Source organism: Terrapene carolina, unplaced genomic scaffold, assembly GCF_002925995.2.
Source record: "Terrapene carolina triunguis isolate 2854851 unplaced genomic scaffold, T_m_triunguis-2.0 Scaffold33356, whole genome shotgun sequence".
Lineage (NCBI taxonomy): Eukaryota > Metazoa > Chordata > Testudines > Emydidae > Terrapene > Terrapene triunguis.
The window spans coordinates 1,298,603-1,317,779 of NW_020697707.1; the positions used below are offsets into that span (position 1 = coordinate 1,298,603).

The window sequence follows — 19,177 nt, forward strand, 5'->3', positions numbered from 1 at the left end:
CCTTTTTGTACAGACAAAACTCACCAGAGTTCCCACTCGGATCCCCCTAAAACTGAACAATTCCATATTAGCCCTGTCCAAAGCCAGACATGTCTTTATCTAGGCAGGTCTTTACTACCCTTGTAGCAGTAGGCATCTTTATTAGGCCAGTATGAGGGAAGTCATACTAACACCTGCCAGGCAAATGTAAGTATATTATTTATCTGAATTCAGGGAAAACGAGTTTACTGTCTATCTTGTGACCCCAACAGAACTTACACAATGTACGGTATGGTAGAAATCTATGTTCTGAATTGAATATTCCCCAAAACTAACTGACAGAAGTGTCAGAAGTGTCATTTTTCTTTTCTACAGCACAGCTTCCCTCGTGTATAGCATGGAGATAGTGTGCGGGTGGGAGAGGGGGAGAGCACCTATGAACTTAAGCCAAAATTGAAATGGTTGCTGAGGCAACAGCCATTTTGCCTAGAAGATAACATTTTAGGGAACTGGCAACTGAAGATACCACCTTGTAGTCAGTCCATAATCTCTAGGAAATGCCCTTTCTTTTTATTGTTCAAACGATTTCAGACTGAGAATTTCTTCGTCTTAGTAAAGAAATGAATAGCCTAAATGATGCTTTGAGCTTGGGGAATGGAATGTGTCTTAAGTGTTTTGTAAAGCACTGTGCGCCCATATGGCAATCTGTGAGATAAGTAATGAAAAAGTATTTTAGAAAGAAATAAGAGATGGGGATATTGATGCACAGGAAATACTTGTGCTCTCATTTGTTAGTATTAATTTAAGCAAATTTCACAGTAGTACTTTTCTCCTCTTTGCAGAGCTTTTATCTCAGTTATCAGGTGTGAGGCGTTCTGCAGGAGGACAGCTCAATTCCTCTGGCCCTTCCGCTTCTCAGTTACAGCAGTTGCAGATGCAACTGCAGTTAGAACGACAACACGCACAGGCAGCACGACAACAACTGGAGACAGCACGCAATGCAACCAGACGCACCAATACAAGCAGTGTCACCACCACTATTACACAATCTACAGCAACAACCAACACATCTAACACAGAAAATAGTCAGCAGGCTATCCAGAACTCCCAGTTTCTTCTTACAAGGTAACTCATTCTAAAAACGTAATCCGATTACTTTTATTACATGCACTATCCCTATTCTTGACCCTGATTTGACAAGGTGCTTAAGCATGTAGCTAACTTTAAGCCCATAAATTGTCGCGTTAAGTTCAGTGGGACTACTCATATGCTTAAAGTTAAACACATGCTTAAGTGCCATGCCTAGTTGGCGTACTTAATTGCAGCTTAATATCCCATATCCCCTCAATCTCCAATGCCCAACATAATTTGTTTAGCCAATAGGTGATCATGCAAAATGCATACGGTAGTGTTCAGGAGATCTGCAGGTGCCACGGAGTTCTGAATTGTAGACACTCGAAATCTTGGCAAAATGATTTTGCACTTTGACTTAGTGCTAGTAATGGATGATCATCAGTAGGGCAGTAGTTATATTTATTCTATTAAACATGCAAGTGCTTGGTCTGAAAACAGTGTTTTTCATATAGCCTGTAAAACTGCACTGCATTATACACTATCTGGTCCACCCAAAAAGTTAGAATGAGGTTTGTTTATATATATATATGCGCTATAAGAGTAATTAATTTAGTTCAGTTTGTTTGTAATTGATATCAGCTGTTTTCCATGGTAGTTAATCACTTAGTACAAAATGAAAACACTGGTTGCAGAAACGCAAGCCATAATGAATGGCTTTTAACTGCTGTTGCTGCATCCATGTTGTCAGGAGTAAAGATGAGACTCAAATGAAAAGCCAGCCTAGGGACTACAGTCAAACAGATGTTGCTTGCAATCAGCTTCCAGCTTTTGCAGACTGCCATGGAGAGAGCCCTCCTGCAGCCCCTGGAAGCTACTGTCCCAAGAAGTTGCCAGCAAGAGTATCCAGTTAGCTGCCGTGCTGGGTGTAGGGGAGAGGCATTCTCTCACAGAACCTTGTTGCTTTTTCCCCACACAATTGTGGGGTAGTTAAAGGTTTGTGTAGTCTTAGAACCATTTTTACCACTTACAAATTCATTTTCTGCTGACTTTGTAGAGGAATTGATTCTTACAGTTGTCCTAGACACCGCAGTGCTCAAAGTATAGCTGTGGAATTTTTGACTGGATCCCCACAGTATAAATGCAAACAGAAAATTTTTGTTTCATCTCATTTTAAACACCAGTGTTTGTCCACTTGCTGTATCCATGTTAACACTGTTCACTGCTTCTCGAGTTCTCTAGCATCAGTTTGAGAGGCATAAAGGGAAGTTACTTTATAGATAATTTCCTGTTGATTGTGCTTGTTTACATTACTCCTTCCAGGAAAATAAGAGCATTTCCAATTATATCAGCCTATTTGTTTGAACTCTAATGTAGAGAAAGAGAACCTGGAAGTTAACATTAAATGGTATTTAACAGGAAATGAATGTTTCATCCTAAACTGGAGGTTGAATAGAGTTTCTTCTTCGAATGCTTGCTCATGTCAATTCCATTCTAGGTGTGTGCATGCCCACATGCGCGGCCGTTGGAGATTTTTGCCGTAGCGGTATCCGTAGGGTCAGCTGTGATGCCCTCTTGAGTGCTGCGTCCATGCATCAGTATATTAGGCACCTACGCCCTCTCAGTTCCTTCTGACCACCCGTGGTGGTTAATTAGAACACCTCTTTCCCTTGCCTCGCGAGGGCTTGCAGTTCTTCTACTTCAGTCTTCGAGCCGTAAGGGTTTTAAGCCCTGCTCTGACTGTAACTGATCTATGCCTGTTAGTGACCTCCATAGCAGCTGCCTCAAATGCTTGGGGGAATGACCTGTGAAGAAGTGTCGCATCTGTAAGAACTTTTGTCCCAGAACTCGGAAAGAGCGAGACATCCGTTTGAGGGCCCTTCTAATGGAGGCTGCTCTCTGCCTGGTGTCCGAGCCTTCCCAGCCAGACTCTGCCCCGAGCACCTCAGCCTCAGTGTGCAGCGCACCCCCGGCACCAGGCTCTGCCTGTCACTGCTCCCTGGTACCGCCTAAGAAGAGGTTGAAGAAGAGTGACTCCCCTGCACCAAGAAAGAAGGGAAAAGGACCCAGTTCGTGCCAACAGCCCACACTGGAGCCACATAGGACCTCTCCACCCTCCCCCCCCTTCCCCCCCCGATGGGGCCTCCTAGCCCCCTGAAGGATCCTCCACTGACTCCAGGGAGCAGTAAGGGACCCAGTGCCAAAGCCTTCCCAGGCTCTGCCGGCGTGCAGAGAGCAGAGGCCTCTACCAGCACTGCCGGCATCGTGTGTGCCGCAGGTCATGGCAAAGGCTCCTGGTGAGGGCACGCCAGTCGTAAAGACCCCTCCCAGAGGGTGGGTGAATGATGCCGGTCTCTGGAGATGAGACAGTGATCCCCGTCTCCACTCCCAAGGTCTCTGTCTTCTGCGGGACATCCTACATCACCAGCACCACACTCACGGTCTCCGCCCTCTCCATGCAGGTTGTCTAGAGGAAGGCACCGGTCATGCTCTTGCTGGCTGTCTCTTCGGCACAGATCCCCGCTGTGGGAGTGGTCTCTGTCGTGGTACTGATCCCTCCGGCCCTGGAACTGATCCTACTACTCGAGGCGCTGGTCTCCCGTGGCGACTGTTAACCATGAGACACAAGTTCGACAGCCCCTCCGTGGTCACCGGAAGGTGTTTCCTCTGGTTCGGAAAGGAATTCAGCCCTTCACCGTGACAGCACCAACGCGAATGGGCACCTGAGGCTGCAAGGCCAGTGGCTGGTGCAATGGCCCTACTGGAGCCTGTGATGCCGATGCCTCAGTCAGTCCATTCCTCGGCCGCTGCCTCAGAACAGCAACCAGCGGCACTGAGCTTGGTAAGTGTGGCACACTTGGAGGCCAGGGTAGAGGAGCATGTGCCCACCCCGAAAACCCTCTTCCCACGTGGAGGATGATCCATCGGGGCCTCCCCCGGTGACTCAGTTGTCATCTTCATCCCCAAATAAGGTGGTGGCTGGCCCCTCCCGCACGAGCCCGCCAGACGATTTCAAAGAACATCAGGCCCTGCTTCATAAGGTGGCTACGAATTTGGGATTGGAAGTGGAGGAGATGGCCCAACAGGCAGACACCTTTCAGTTCCAGCTCTCTTGGGGAGGTACAACTTCTATTTATGGGACTCCCTCCGTAAGTTCAAGGACTCACTGCCCCAGGAATCGGCCCAGGAATTTGGGGCCCTGGTGGAGAAGGATACGACGGTTGCACGGTGCTCCTTCCAGAGGGCGTGGGACGCGGCTGATTTGGTAGCTAGGGTGGTTGCGTCGGCGGTGGTCATGAGGCGTAGTTCCTCAACCGTATTCGTCCCTACCGTTCGGCCTGGTTGCGAGTCACCTCGGACCGTTGAGTGCTAGAGATTGTATCTAAGGGCTACACCCTGCAATTCTCGCCCCCCCCCCCCCCACACACACACACACGCAGAGTCCCTCTTCAGGGACCCTTCTGACAATCAGCTCCTTATTCAGGAGGTCGAGAACCTCATGCAGCTGGGGGCAGTGAAGGAGGTACCCTGGGACATGAGGGGAAAAGGGTTCCACTCCCGTTATTTCCTAATCCTGAAAGTGAAAGGGGGTCTAAGACCCATTCTGGACCTGAAGCGCCTCAACAAGTCTCTCAAAAAGTTGAAGTTCCACATGGTCTCCCTGGCCTCCATCATCCCCTCCCTGGATCTGGGAGACTGGTACGCCACCCTCGATCTGAGGAATGCTTATTTCCATATCTCCATCTTCCAAGGTAGCAGACGATTCCTCCGTTTTGTGGTGGGCGGGCGCCATTTCCAGTCATGGCGTTGTCCTTTGGTCTCTCGTCTGCCCCAAGGGTGTTTACAAAAGGTATGGCACCAGTGGTCGCTTACCTCAGGCGTGGAGAACTTCAGGTCTATCCATATCTCGACGATTGGCGCATCAAAGGCAGATCTTGGGATCAGGTGCAAAGAAGCCTTGATCTTGTTTATTCCACCTGTCGCGACCTGGGCCTGTTGATAAACAAAAAGAAATCGACCTTCAGGCCGGTGCAACGAATAGAACCAATGAACTCATTGGAGTGGTTCTCAACTCCACACGAGCCAGAGTCTTCTTTCCGGTGGCGCGTTTCCAGGCCATATCAGACCTGATCTCCCATGTGAAAAACTGCCTGCTCACCACTGCTCACACCTGCCTGTGGTTGTTAGGCCACATGGCCGCATATACGTACGTGGACCAGCATGCCCGGCTCTATCTCCAGCCACTGCAGGCGTGGTTGGCGTTGGTCTACATGCCCAACAGACACAATCTAGACTGGGTGATCAGGGTACCGGCTCACATCCAATCATCTCTAGATTGGTGGCTGAGCCCCAAATCAGTGTTGGAGGGAGTTCCCTTCGCAGCCCCATCCACATCGCTGACCCTGGTTTCTGATGCGTCGGACCTGGGCTGGGGAGTCCACCTGGGCGAACTCAGCATGTAAGGCCGCTGGTCGTGGGATGATCTGTCCCTCCACATAAACGTCAGGGAGCTCAAAGCGCTTCGCCTGGTCTGCCAGGCTTTCCTGCCCCACATGAAGGGCAAGGTGGTTCAGGTCCCGACAGACAATACCACAGCGATGTATTACATCAACAGGCAGGGCCAGGGCCAGGTCATCAGCCCTTTGCCATGATGCTGTCTGCCTTTGGGACTTCTGTGAGCGACATACTGTCCATCTGGTGGCTGCACATCTGCCTGGGGCCAAGAACTCAGTAGGACCTTCTCATCTTGCCACGAGTGGTCGCTCCACCCAGAGTGGTCCGTGTGATCTTCCGGAGGTGGGGGACTCCCCAGGTGGACCTGTTCATGCCTTTCTGCTCCCGAGGTTGGGGGGGGGCGGGGGGGTCCTGATGTACGCCTTCCCACCGGTGCTGCTAATTCACAAGGTCCTTATGAAGATCAAATAGGACAAGGCAAAGGTGATCCTGATAGCTCCTGCGTTGCCTCAGCAGCATTAGTTCGGCACGCTGATGGACCTTTTGCTAGCCACCCCGTTGCAGCTGCCTCTCTGGCCACATCTGCTGTCCCAGAACCACGGCCATCTTCTGCATCCGAACCTGATGGCGCTGCACTTGACAGGGTGGCTTCTGCATGGCTAAATGTGGAAGAACTGGAATACTTGGTCCAGGTCCAACAGGTCCTGTGGGTAGCAGAAAGCCATCCACCAGAGCAACCTACCTGGCCAAGTGGAAGAGGTTCACGGGCTGGACGTTGGACTGGGGTATCCAGGCTGAGCAGGACTCGCTGCAGGCTATCCTGGATTATCTTCTGCACTTCAAGCTCCAGGGGTTGTTCCTATCATCGATCAAAGTCCACTTGGCCGCTATTTTGGCCTTCCACCCTCCGCTCCAGGGCAGGTCGGTCTTCGCTCACGACATGACAGTCCATTTTTTGAAAGGTCTGGAGCATCTCTACCCGCATGTCAGGGATCCCATCCCACCCTGGGACCTGAATCATCTGCTGTTGCAGCTCATGGGTCCTCCCTTTGAGCCTCTAGCTTCCTGCTCCCTTCTCCTCCTCTTCTGAAAAGTTTCTTTCCTGGTCACAATAATGTCCGCCCGTAGGGTCTCTGAGATCAGGGCGCTTACTTCAGAGCCATCCTATATGGTGTTCTAAAAGGACAAAGTCCAGCAGTGGCCTCATCCAGCGTTCCTGCCCAAGGTAGTTTCACAGTTTCATACTGGCCAAGACATATACTTACCTGTCTTCTTTCCAAAGCCTCATAAATCGGAAGAGGAGCGCAAATCGCACGCCCTGGACGTCAGGAGAGCGCTTGCCTTCTACATCGACAGGACCAAGACGTTTCGTAAGTCAACGCAGTTGTTCATTGCAGTGGCAGACAGGATGAAAGGTCACCCAGTGTCTGCGCAGAAGTTTTTGTCCTGGATCACAGCCTGCATCTGTTACTGCTATGACCTGGCAAAGGTGCCTCCACCAGCGACTGTGACTGCCGACTTGACTAGGGTGCAGGCTTCGTTGGCAGCCTTCCTGGCCCAGGTGCCGATTCAGGATATCTGCAGGGCTGCTACCTAGTCGTCTCTCCACATGTTTACGTCTCATTATGCACTCACCCAGCAAGCCTGAGACAATGCTCGCTTTGTGAACTCTGAGCCCGCGAGCAGGGATACTGCTTGTGAGTCTCCTAGAATGGAATCGACATGAGCAAGCACTCAAAGAAAAAACGGTTACCTACCTTTCGTAACTGTTGTTCTTCGAGATGTGTTGCTCCATTACCCGCCCTCCTGCCCCTCTGTTGGCGTTGTCGGTAAGAAGGAACTGAGAGGGCATAGGGTCGGCGGCACTGGATATACCGCAGCATGAGTGCGGCACTTCGACAACGACGCACGTGGGCGCGTGTGCACCTAGAATGGAATGGATATGAGCAACACATCTCGAGGAACAACAGTTATGAAAGTAGGTAACTGGGTTGTTTTCATGTACATTAGATATTTTATTATATTTTAGGTGAGAATAGAAGAAAAATGCAGTAAACAAAGATGTCATTAATAAATACTACTGCTTTAGAAAACATTAAACTCCGGGGTGGTTCTGTCAAAAAGGCCCATCATCTTTGTGTGATTCCAGCTCTCTTGGGATGCTCAAGGCATTGTAATATACAGGCCTTCTGGATTTTCAAGTTCCTGTTACTTTTTTCATCTTTTGGCTTCCAAATTGATACATTCTCCTCTGCAGCATTTCCTCAGCTTCTGTCTGCTGGAAAACTATGGCAGAAACTTGAAGTTTATATCAAATAATTTATTGCTGTCATGCTGAGTTTTTACCTGTTACCAAAAAATCTGACCTCTAGAGATCAAATGTATGTGACATAAATTAAAATATTTTAGAAATAATCAAAGGGCTGGTATTTACAGACTTTGCAGTTAGACTTTCAGAGAATATGTAGAATAGAATTTTTTACATTTAGTAGTGCAAGTTGCCATGTTGTTTGCATTCAGAATTTAATTTCTCCACTTTATCAATCCAATCTGTGCAGACTGTTGTGACTTGAAACAGAAGGTTTTTGAAATGTCTATTTTAGTTGGATCAGGTATGTCAGTCATTGTCAGATCTGTCCGCCTCCAAAGCAGGATAGCAATACATATGCCGGTTCCCAAGGTATGGTCACAAACACCTTCCAGTGTGTGTCAGTCCAGCAGATGAGAGCATTCTTGCTGTGTAATAATGTCTTCAGCCCAGTGGTTTTTATCAACTGCCTGTCTTGTCTCTCCCTTCACTGTTGTGCAGGTTGAATGATCCTAAGATGTCAGAAGCAGAGCGTCAGTCAATGGAAAGCGAACGGGCAGACCGTAGCCTATTTGTTCAAGAGCTTCTACTGTCCACTTTGATGCGGGAAGAAAGTTCCTCCTCAGATGAGGATGAGAGGGGGGAAATTGCCGATTTTGGTGCTATGGGCTGTGTAGATATTATGCCTTTAGATGTTGCTTTAGAAAACCTAAATTTAAAAGAGAGTAATAAAGGAAACGAGCCTCCTCCACCTCCTCTTTGATGACATCCCACTTCGCAGACAATGTCCTCTGTGCTGTATTTGCCAATGAAAGTGGACAACTACTATCTTGGGTTTGTTTTGGTGATTGTAATTTCAGGTCTGTCACTCTTGTTACATTGTGTACATTCAAAAGGAAGAGAGAAAAGATATATATGATAATCATTTCCACTTAACTAATTTTTACTTCTAGCAGGTAAATGTAGGTTGCAGTGCAGAGGAGATACCTCTGTGTTCTGTACCTTGACATGCAAAAGGCTCTCCTAATACTCCACGTTCAAACTGAAGAGGAAAAAATGAAAAATCTCTAATGAAGCTGCTGTGTGTATTTATGAATATTAATGAATAAAAACTGCTTGGATGGTTTACCTTAACTACTGCATGAGGTTTTTTGCAGCGTGCATGAGTTTTAGTGACCTTGTCATTTAAAAAATTAAATACAAGGAGTGAAACTATAAAAACCCAAAGCTTTTCCCATTATTCAAAGGTTACATGACAAAAAGGTTGTGTTCACTAGCAGTTTGTAGCCATGAAGTAGCTTTTGAATAATATGTGACTGAATCACCTATTTCTATGTGCTTCAGCACATAAAGCAAGCTCTGCAGTGGGATAGATTGTTGTTTCCAGGGTTTGGCATTTTGCTATATGTGACTATTATGTTGTCATATTAGTCATCACGTCCATGTGGAGTTCAGCTTCTCTTTTATGCATCTGTAGGAGACACAACAGTAATGCCACTGCTGGAATCTACTGCAAAGGGCTTTTGTGTGCCCTCAAATCAAATCTTGTTCATCTTTGTTTAAAGTTTTTCCTTTTTGTGGTTGTTAAAATTTTTCAACTGTTAAACATGTTTTATTCAGGTGTAGATGATTCATTTATTCACTGTCTTTAAAAAAAAAAAAAAAAAAAATTAACCTGGATTATGTTGTCTTAGTTTTAAAAGCCTTCACAGTCTCAATCATATTTTTGAGTTATTTATGTATTTGCTTCATAGTTTGCAGAGACTTGTCAGTATCAGGAGAGCTTGAGGATTTGACTTCCCAGACTTTGTCAATATATTACAACTGAATTCTTAATGCTAACTTTAGCACCTTTTATTTATTATTTCTCTTTGATTATTTTTTTCTGGCATAAAAAAAAAAGTAAAGAGCCTTTTAATTGAATCATGCCACCTACATGCCTATACTATTAATCCTATATGTAAAAAAATGTACAGTGTTTTTTGTGCATAGACTTTCATAATAGCCCCAATGCAAAGACAGCAGGGGTTTGGTTTTTTTGGAATGTAAAGTTAGACTATAAAGACAAAAGTGCACACAGCTTCTGATAAATTTAAAATAGGCTTATACTATAATCATGTCTCTCTCCAGTTCTCTAACCTCGCCCGCTTTCTCTTTCTCTTCCATTCCTGCAGCATTACAAGCATTTTAGAATAAAATTACAGACTTGAACACCAGCTGGTGTTCTCAACAGAACTGTGACGTGTATACTAATCTAAAATAACAAAAAAACCACCCCACAGTTTGAAGTTTGTTTCATTCTCATTTTCTTAATCCTCAGATTCCAAGTATTTCCAGCCAGTACAGTACAACTTTGTTTTCGTTCAGTCTCTGCAACAGAAAATGTTTTAAGGGAAATTTTACACCAGTCCTCTGGTTCTATTAGGAGTTACCCCCGGGAGGGATTTTTTATTGATTGTTGAGGATTTTCAGAACCAATTTTCAAGCTGTAGTCTTTTCAAACACATCTTCTGCACATTACAATAAGACACACCGTTCAATAAAGCATTTTCAAGACTGTTGTTCAGTTGATTTTCTTTGGTGTTGGTGCATTATCCTGACAGTTTGACTATGATTTCATAGAATATCAGGGTTGGACGGGACCTCAGGAGGTCATCTAGTCCAACCCCCTGCTCAAAGCAGGATCAACCCCAACTAAATCATCCCAGCCAGGGCTTTGTCAAGCCGGGCCTTAAAAACCTCTAAGGAAGGAGATTCCACCACCTCCCTAGGTAACCCATTTCAGTTCTTCACCACCCTCCTAATGAAATAGTGTTTCCTAATAGCCAACCTAGATCTCCCCCACTGCAACTTGAGACCATTGCTTCTTGTTCTGTCATCTGCCACCCCTGAAAACAACCTAGCTCCATCCTCTTCGGACTGGACCAAAAAATAGCTGCAAACTGTCTACAAGGTCAGTTCAACTATCCAACACGGCTTATATAAGACAAAAAAAAACACTTTAAAACTGTGCAATTGTTTCCACAGTGCATGTACAAGTGAAATTCTTAAGGATGTAATTTTGTTTCACTTACCAGAAAAGCCAGTGTATAAAACCAAATAGGCATTTCTTCATGAATACTGAACATTATTTAAAATCTGTATAAGGCTGGTTTGTTGAGGACACTTATGTTACATGATTTGCAAACTTCACTCCACTTCTCCTGCAAGGGCTGGTGCCACAAGTGTCTGTTTCATATGAAAGTCTGATACCTGCTTGTTTATATTTAACATTAAACTTTGTAGACGTTGTATATTTAAACTCTTCAATGTCCCAGCTATTTCAGATTTTTTAGCTATATGTAACATAAGCAAACACACTGTTTCCTAATGAAGCTTAAAAGAAATCCTGCCTAAAGAGTACTTGTAAGATGGATGAAGAGTATCCTATAAATACTAGTTAAAATATTTTTTTCCCTATAAATGGTGATTGTGCAGGAGTGGCAGCTTTTAGGGGGGGAAAAGGTCAGTGTCCGGCTTTAAAACAGTTATAAAAGTTGTATTCATAAGAAAATGTTCTCATTAAAACTAAAAGCTTTCCAGAGTTTTGTATTCTGGGATATTTCAAAAATATTCATGATTAAATCAGTGCTTTATGTTAAAGATGCCCCGGCTTGGAATGAAAACAGCCCTTGAAGATATTCTGAGGGAAAGGGGCGAGGTCAGAGGAAAAGACAGACATCTCAGCAATCACACCTTAGGGAATCTCTTCAGGTAGTGGGAAGGGCTGGGTCACCTAAAGTTGAACATTCAATTTGTATATGAGGAGTCCCATGGAAGTCAGTGGGCAGCTTGTATGTGTGAAGTAAACTCCCACTTCCTGGCAAAAAACCCCTAATAGTTGGGTGGCTTGTGGGCATCTGGAAGAGGGGGAGTATAAAGGGGGTTATCTTATGGCCAGAATGGTGAGCTGGCAGAATGACTGGCCGGCCCCCTAGCAGTAGCCTCGTCCTGTTTTCTCTGTTAAGGTCAGAGCAGAATATTAGTGCTGTGCGTATGGGATGTGGAGGTCTGGCTCCATTGCCCTTTTGTGGAAGTGAACAGGCACAGGTCCTTGCATGCGCCCTCTCTTCTGGGAAGAGTCTCACTGTAAGGCCAGAGTCCTCTGTGTGTGGAGTTAAAAGTGAGGCTGACTGAAGCGTGTAAAACACTCGGTAGTCAGTAAGATACACAAGTGATCACATCGGGGGGCGGGGGCAGTAGGGCTTACCTCTAGGCCTATTTTACATTATATACAGGAGACAAAGTGATATGCAAACTCTTGTTCACTGGGGACAGGGGACAAGTCCCGCAGTGTGTTCTAGGTGGATGCTTTTCCCTTAATACAAATGTGACTCAAACTATGTTTGAAACTAACAACTAGATTCAATCAAGCTTTTTCATCTGTTTTTCTCAGAAATACACCATAATGAAAACATTTTAATTTAATCTCTTGACCATCACTAAATTGACTTTCTGGTCCTATCACTTTTTTCACCAAGCCCTTGGGACGTTTCAGTTGTATTAACCTTTAAAACAGTGACATTTTACCAGGAGCTGAGGGAGAATCTCCTTGCATAAAATGGCGAGTGTAGTTTCTGGGGTTTATACAGCCATGGCTTTAGTATATTGAGGACAGCAGGGATGACCTTTTAGCCCCCTTCCTGAATTTAGCAGTGGCTTCTCTTTATGACATCTTGTCACTATTCCCTCAATTAATGCTGCAAATATTACAGCCGAAGAGCTAAAGCTGGCTGAAAGGATGGAGGTTTGTATGAACCTTCACAGGGACCAAGCTCCAGGCTGCCACACAAGTGCGATCTTGCATAACTTCAGATCAGAGGGTGGCAGAGATTGGCCCGTATGGTTACTCTATCAAGTTCTCTTTATCCTCCCGGCAGGACTTTCGTCACTTCCCTGTTCTAAGCGGCCCATTAAAACAAAGGATAGGCCATGAAACGGTAGACTAAGTTCCTACCCACAAATGACCAGCTCAGAAAAACACCAATAATCCTAACATAACCTAAAACATGTTAACTCATTTCCCTGAGGACTTTTTCTGAAAGGAGGTTTTGCTCATAGCCATCCTACAGGAGTTTCTGACTTGGTTCCCAGCTATTGTAATGCATATTACTATACATCTGATCCACCCCCGGGAAGTTTCTTCACTACTTTTCTCTGAACCCTCATTGGCAAGTCCGAGCATTGCCTTTTGGTCTGGCCATGGTTCCTGTTGTTTTTGCCAAGGCAAGGTGTCTCAGGCCCTACAGAGGAAGGACCAGTTTATCTATACATATCTCAGCAACTGGGTAAATGGAGGAAACTGCTGACTTTGGGTGAGGTTTGGTCCTTCTTGGAATCACATGGCTGGGTCGTAAACCAACCCAAAGTTCATTCTCCTGCTCTTGGGAACTAATCAACTCAGTGATTTCTGCATCAAGACCATAATTTCTATCTCAGTCCCACCACTTTCTGAGTTGTGCCTGAGCAGTAACTTTTCTATCACAGTAAGGATTTCTAAGGGTTTATTGAGCAGGCCAAATACGTATGTGTCCTGTCACACTATGGTTGTAGCATGGGAGATACGGGTTGTAGACTCAGAAACAGTGAAGGGAGGAAGACAAGAGGGGCTTGTAAATTTCAAAAGGACTTTAAATTTACAAGATACTGGAATAGTCACACATAGAATTACAGAGATTTGTTTAGTGGGACACTGCAACTATCTACTCCAGTACACACAGGCAGGACTGAAGGTTCTGCTAACCCCCAACAATATCCAAAACAACACTGAGAGAAGGATATAGCACCATCTATTGGTGGAGGTGCTCGCTACCTGAATCATTACAACTTTTCTCCCCTCTAATTAAATTAGCATTTAAAACAGTAACTCCTAGGAACCCAGGCAGTCTGCCACCCACTTAGGTTTGTGTGTGCATCTGCCTGCCCAAGTCTATAGTCAGTCATGAACCCCATGCTCGTAGTTGGATCCAGATTATCAGAGCACAGAAATCGTGTCCTTAAGGTCAAGCCTATGTGTTGCAGACAGACTGTCTGATGAAGACAGCAGTGTGTTGAGGTCCCGAGAACACCCTGGCAATTCCTCCTCTACAACTGGTCTCCCATGATGAAACACAAGTCCCTGGTGAGGTACCTCCCACTCGTCTTCTGCTGCATCCCTCTGGAACAGCTGTTGAGCATCCTCAGTGGCTGCCCTCCCCTTTCTTTCCATGAGTCTGTCCACCAATTCTTGATGCACTGCAATGGGGTGAGCGCTTACCATTTGTAGCAACAAGGATACGTTGTTTAGTTTCATAATCACTGAATGAGATCCCGCCAAAAAGAAGTAAGTTTGGGATTTCCCCCCTGCTTTTTCTCATCGCAGAGCCACACCAGTTCTCCTTTCTGGATTTCCTTTCTTCTTCCTTTCTGATTGCCCAGGTGCGTTCCACTCTCAGGGTCCGTGTGCCCCATTGCACAGCCATCAAAAACGTCTTGCCTCAGCAGCACCCAGCCAGGTGGCTCACGCACCCGCCACTGTTGCATTACACTGCAGGTATAAAGGACAAAGCTGCCCTTGTGCCCCCCCCCCCCCTTATTCCTTCTTACCACCCAGGCTGGCCATTGGCACTACTTTGGCAGTATGTCTCAGCCTTTGGGTAGATAGTTTTGTGTCTCATTGTAATTAGGAAGTTTCTAGTTTTAAAAAAAAATAAATCTGTTTTTCTGTTCCCCATTTGGGGAGCTTGTGCCGGGGTCTGCCCCAGTCTCTGGGCTTCAAGTCCTCTGCATCGGGCACAAAACACAGGCCTGTCAGCAACCTGCATGACTCTTGTCTTAAGTGCCTGGGGGAGACACACTTAAAGGACTGGTGCCAAGGTTGTTAGGACTTTAAGCCTAGAACAAAGGACAGGGGAGCTAGGCTGAAGTTCCTGCTCAGGGAAGTGGCACAGAGCCTACCCTAGGCAACAGCCCAGTCTGAGTCAATACCGCATGCTGCAGCTTCAGTCAGAAGCTCACCTCCGAGACTGTCTGAGTCCCAGCACTCGTCTCCTTCATCTGTGCCCAGGAAGTGGCATGAGGCTTCCAAAGGGGCACCAAGCCCAGGAAGATCTCCACCCCCCAAGCTGGATAAGCTGGGAGGAAAGGAGCCGGGTAGAGGGTGTTCCGGTTTGAAGCATGGCGCCTTCTCCAAGTTTGTGGCACTAGCGGCAGTGTTGACTCCGGTGCTGCTAGTCTCTGTCAAATCCAGAGCCAGAAACAGCATCCTCAACTGCAGCAGCACTGCGGCAACCGGAGATGATCTCAGTGCCAACTACACCAGAGGTGTTTGCTGTGGTGAGAGACCTTCTAAGCCTGTTGGTACCGGTGTCTCCAGCGATACAGGAAATAGCTCTTCCAGTGCCATCAGATTGCCCAGCACTGACTCTTTTGGTGCAGCCTCCTGTCCTGCACCACTCTTACAAGTCAGCCTACTCATCAGTACCCTTGGGGGCTAGCGGGAAGCTAGCAACGATAGCATTTCTTCAGACGTCAGGATCTCGGCACCAGTCTCTGGCACCGACAGGATCGGCCCCTCCATGGTCGGTGGAAGGAGAGGCCTCTTCGGTTTCTGAGGTGGGATCATACATCTCCCAGCCTCAGAGCAAAACTCGTCCCGCCCTAGACCCTACCACCCTGGGTACCCTCAGGCCTCTGCCTCAGGGCTTGTGGTGGGAATGGGGCCAGGAGGCCCTTGGGGCCTGGTCCTTTATCGGTGGCCTTTTTGGAACCCCTGTGGATTCCACTAACTGCCAGGTCATCCCCACATCCTTCTTACTCAGTCTCCTCATTCAGATGAGGTGAAAGGTAGCACTGAGTCAAACCTGCTCCTGTGGTGGGTACTGGGCCCAGTCCCGAGCCACTGGCAATGATTCCCGAAGAGCCTGCGTAGCAGCCTGAGGAAGAGACATCCTGAGTTTTCATCCTCATCCTCTCCAGGTAAGGCAGTGTCTTCTGGGATAACATCATCCCCAGCTGACGGCTATAAGGCATAGCAGGAGCTACTAAAGACTGTGGCTTTGGACCTGGGCATTCAGGTTTGAGGAGGTGAGGGAGCCCTCTCACCTCATTAATATTTTACCTACAGCAGATTCATCTAGACAGGCTCTGCCAATCAATGAGGCGATTTTGGAGCCTATAACATCCCTTTGGCAGACCCCATCATTGTGGCCTCCCACATCAAAGCTTGCAGAGTGCAAATATTATGCGCCCTCACAGGGGTTTGGCTACCTGTACTCCCATCCTCATCCAGAGTCACTAGTGCTTGCGGAAGCTAATAAGAGCTAGGGGGCCTCAAGCTACCACCCGCGAATCCAAAGGTGAAAAGAAGCTGGATTTATTTGGTAGAAACCTTTAGTTGACCTGGACGGTTGCAACTTAGAATTGCCAACCAACAGGCCTTGTTGGGGTGCTATGGTTTTAACTGGTGGGTTTCTATGGGGAAAGTTGAGGATCTGATGCCTGAGAATGCTAGGCAGAAGTTCTCACTAGTGTGATTGAGGGCAGGCTAGCGGTGAGGACTTCAGGGTCAGGCGGGGCTAGCCGCTGCAGATGCACATTTAGTCTCTATGGGAAGGTGCTCTTGGCTACAGTCTTCTGGTTTACCCCATGAAGTCCAGCAAACTACTCTGGATTTGCCCTTTGAAGGTGCTTCGCTGTTCGCAGAGGAAACAGATACCAAACTCAATGGCCTCAAGGACTCAGGGGCAAACTTTGAAGTCTTTGGGCTTGTATCCCAGTATAAGGCTACAGCTCCTCATCAGGACCTGTCCGGAAAGAAGAGCAGGGGGTTTTAGGAATCCGTCTGCTCCTCCTTCAACTTCTGCATCAGCTCCTGGCCCTTCTAGACACTCAGTGGCAGGCAGCGCTCAGCAGACATTTTGACGGCTCAGTCGAGGATGTCATGACGGTTTTCACGCTTCCAGATCCCGTTTCACCTATTTTTGCAAACTCTCTCCCCCACTTCCCCAATGGGGAATTCCACTGGAATTACTTCAGACCAACGGGTCTTCAGCACTGTGGAAGCAGGCTACAGCCTCTGCTCCTACTTCCCACCCTCCCCATCCCTCTTCAGCGACCGTCTCATGAGAAGCTCCTCCGCGAGGAGGTTCAATCTCTCCTTCTGATGGGTGCCACTCAGGAGGTTCCACAAGGTCTCAGAGGGATGGGGGGTTTTATTCCCAGTCCTGAAAGTGAAGGGTGGGGGCAGGTCTCAGCCCACTCTTGGGATTGCATCTTCTCAAGAAGCATTTAAAAAAGACAGTGTTGCATGGTCACCCTAGCTTCTATTATCCCCTCCCTTTATCCTGGAGACTGGTCTGCCAGTTTATAGGGGCAGTACTGGACTGGTCTCAAGCGAGAGCTTTCCTTCCAGACTTGAGGTTTCAGACAGTTTGTGCCATTATTACAGATCTCAAGTCTCACCCTATCACAAAACTGTTTGAGGCTGCTGGGGCATATGGTCTTGTGCACATAACATGGTCCAAATATGCCAAACTGTGCTTCAAAAGTCTTCAGAGTTGGCTAGCCGCAGTTTACTCACTGAGCCGTCATCTCAACTTGGTAATGAGGATGCCCTCTCAGGTCCTTGCCTCCCTCCAGACAGTGTGTGCAGGGGTGTCCCCGTTGACTGTCCTCAACTAACCCTCTGTCCTCAACTGACCCTCACGTTAGTGATGGATGCATCTGCTTTCAGCTGGGGGGGGCTAACTCGGTGCTCTTCAGACTCAGGGACGATGTTCTTCAGGAGACCTGTCTTTACGTATCAATGTCAGAGAACTGAAAGCTATCAGGCTAGCATGTCAGGTGTTTCTTCTGCAGGTGCAGGGGAAGAGTCTGTTCTCACAATACAGTGGCAATGTTTTACCTCAACAGGCAGGGAGGAGCCCAATCTTCCCTGCTCTGCCAAATAGCAACTCAACTTTGGGAGTTCTGCATTGCCAGCTTGTTAGCCCTCAAGCATCTCGCCTCCTGGGGATGCAGAATGATCTTGCAGATCACCTCAGCAGGTAATTTATGAATCACCACAAGTGGTCTCTTTGCTCAGATGTGGCCAGACTCATCGTCCAAGGGTGGGGGTCTCCCCAAATTGACCTATTTGGCACAAGAACCAACAAAAAATGTCAGCAATTCTGTTCCCTGCAAGGTTGCAGCCCAGACTCCCTGACAGACGCAGTCTTGCTTCCCTGGTCGAACAGGCTCCTCTATGCTTTCCCAGCAATCCGACTTAGGCACAGAGTATTGCTGAAGATCAGGTGGAAACAGGATAGAGTCACACTCGTAGCCCAGCGTGGGCCCGCCAACACTGGTTCTCCAGTCTCCTTGCTTGGTTAATGAAGCCTCCAATTTTGCTTCCATTGGACTCGGACCTAATTGCTCAAGACCATGGTCACCTGCATCACCTACAAGCTCTTCATTTAACTATACTTCATGGCTAGACAATAGAGAAGAGTCTTGTTCGAAAGAGGTGCAGAATGTCCTGCTAAATGGTAACAAGTCATGTGCTAGAGCTACATACCTTGCTCAGTGAAGAGATTTTTCTATCTGGTCGTTCCATTCTAGGGTTTTGCCATCCTGTTCCTTGATCCAGCACGTTCTAGAATAACTCTTCGACCTGAAATGCCAAGGGTTGACCATGAGTCCAATCAAGATGCACGGAGTGGCTATTTCTGCGTTTCACCCTAAGGTGGATGATTGGTCTGTTTTGCTAAGGTTTCTCAAAGGCCTGAACAAATTGTATCCTCAGGTGCATGATCCTTTTCCCTTGTGGGACCTGACCTCAGTGCTATCAAGCCCAGCCCACGCAGCTGTGACTGCCTTGTCATCCTGTGACCTGGGCTGGGCTAGGCCCTGGCTTGGATTAGGACGGAGATTCTGCCCCCCATTCTGCCTCCCACGCCCTGGTTTAGGGCTTCCTCAGGCAGGTGCTGGGGAGCTGCCAAGCAGGCACTGCTCACTAGCTGACACACTGAGCCCCATTCCTGCCTCCCCACAGTCCTTTCCTGCTGCAGCCTTTGCCCCCATCTCCCCCCAGCTTGCACCCGGCTGCTCTCTGCTCTTGTGCAGAGGGTGAAGGAGCACCGAGTGCTGGCCTGGCCCCCTCCCCCCAGCACTCCCACCCCTGCCAGCTGGGGGGGGGAATGAAGCCGCCCTGCCCCCCCCCCCCCCCCAAGCGTGTCTCCTCACTGGGAGAAGGGAGTGAAGGATCCTCCCCCCGCCCCCCCACGAAGAGGTGAATGTGCCCCAGCTCCCTATAGCTCCCTGCCCCATTATCTGGAACAGGGCAGGGCAGACTTTGCTCCCATCCCT

At 47.6% G+C, this 19,177-nt stretch overlaps 2 protein-coding genes across 2 annotated transcripts in view; one reads left to right on the forward strand and one right to left on the reverse strand.

The window, feature by feature from the left end:
• Positions 1-9,483, forward strand: part of LOC112114287 (E3 ubiquitin-protein ligase KCMF1) — a 71,592-nt gene extending 62,109 nt beyond the window's left edge. Inside the window, exons 6-7 of the mRNA XM_024210934.2 lie at positions 822-1,104; positions 8,315-9,483. Coding sequence (XP_024066702.1) covers positions 822-1,104; positions 8,315-8,576 — 545 coding nt within the window. The 3' untranslated portion in view covers positions 8,577-9,483. The remainder of the gene's footprint in view (positions 1-821; positions 1,105-8,314) is intronic.
• An 8,908-nt stretch (positions 9,484-18,391) lies between these two features.
• The window catches only part of LOC112114283 (protein Hook homolog 3), a 138,755-nt gene continuing 137,969 nt past the window's right edge, over positions 18,392-19,177 (reverse strand). Inside the window, exon 24 of the mRNA XM_026663338.1 lies at positions 18,392-18,482. Within this exon, the coding sequence (XP_026519123.1) occupies positions 18,392-18,482 (91 nt within the window). The remainder of the gene's footprint in view (positions 18,483-19,177) is intronic.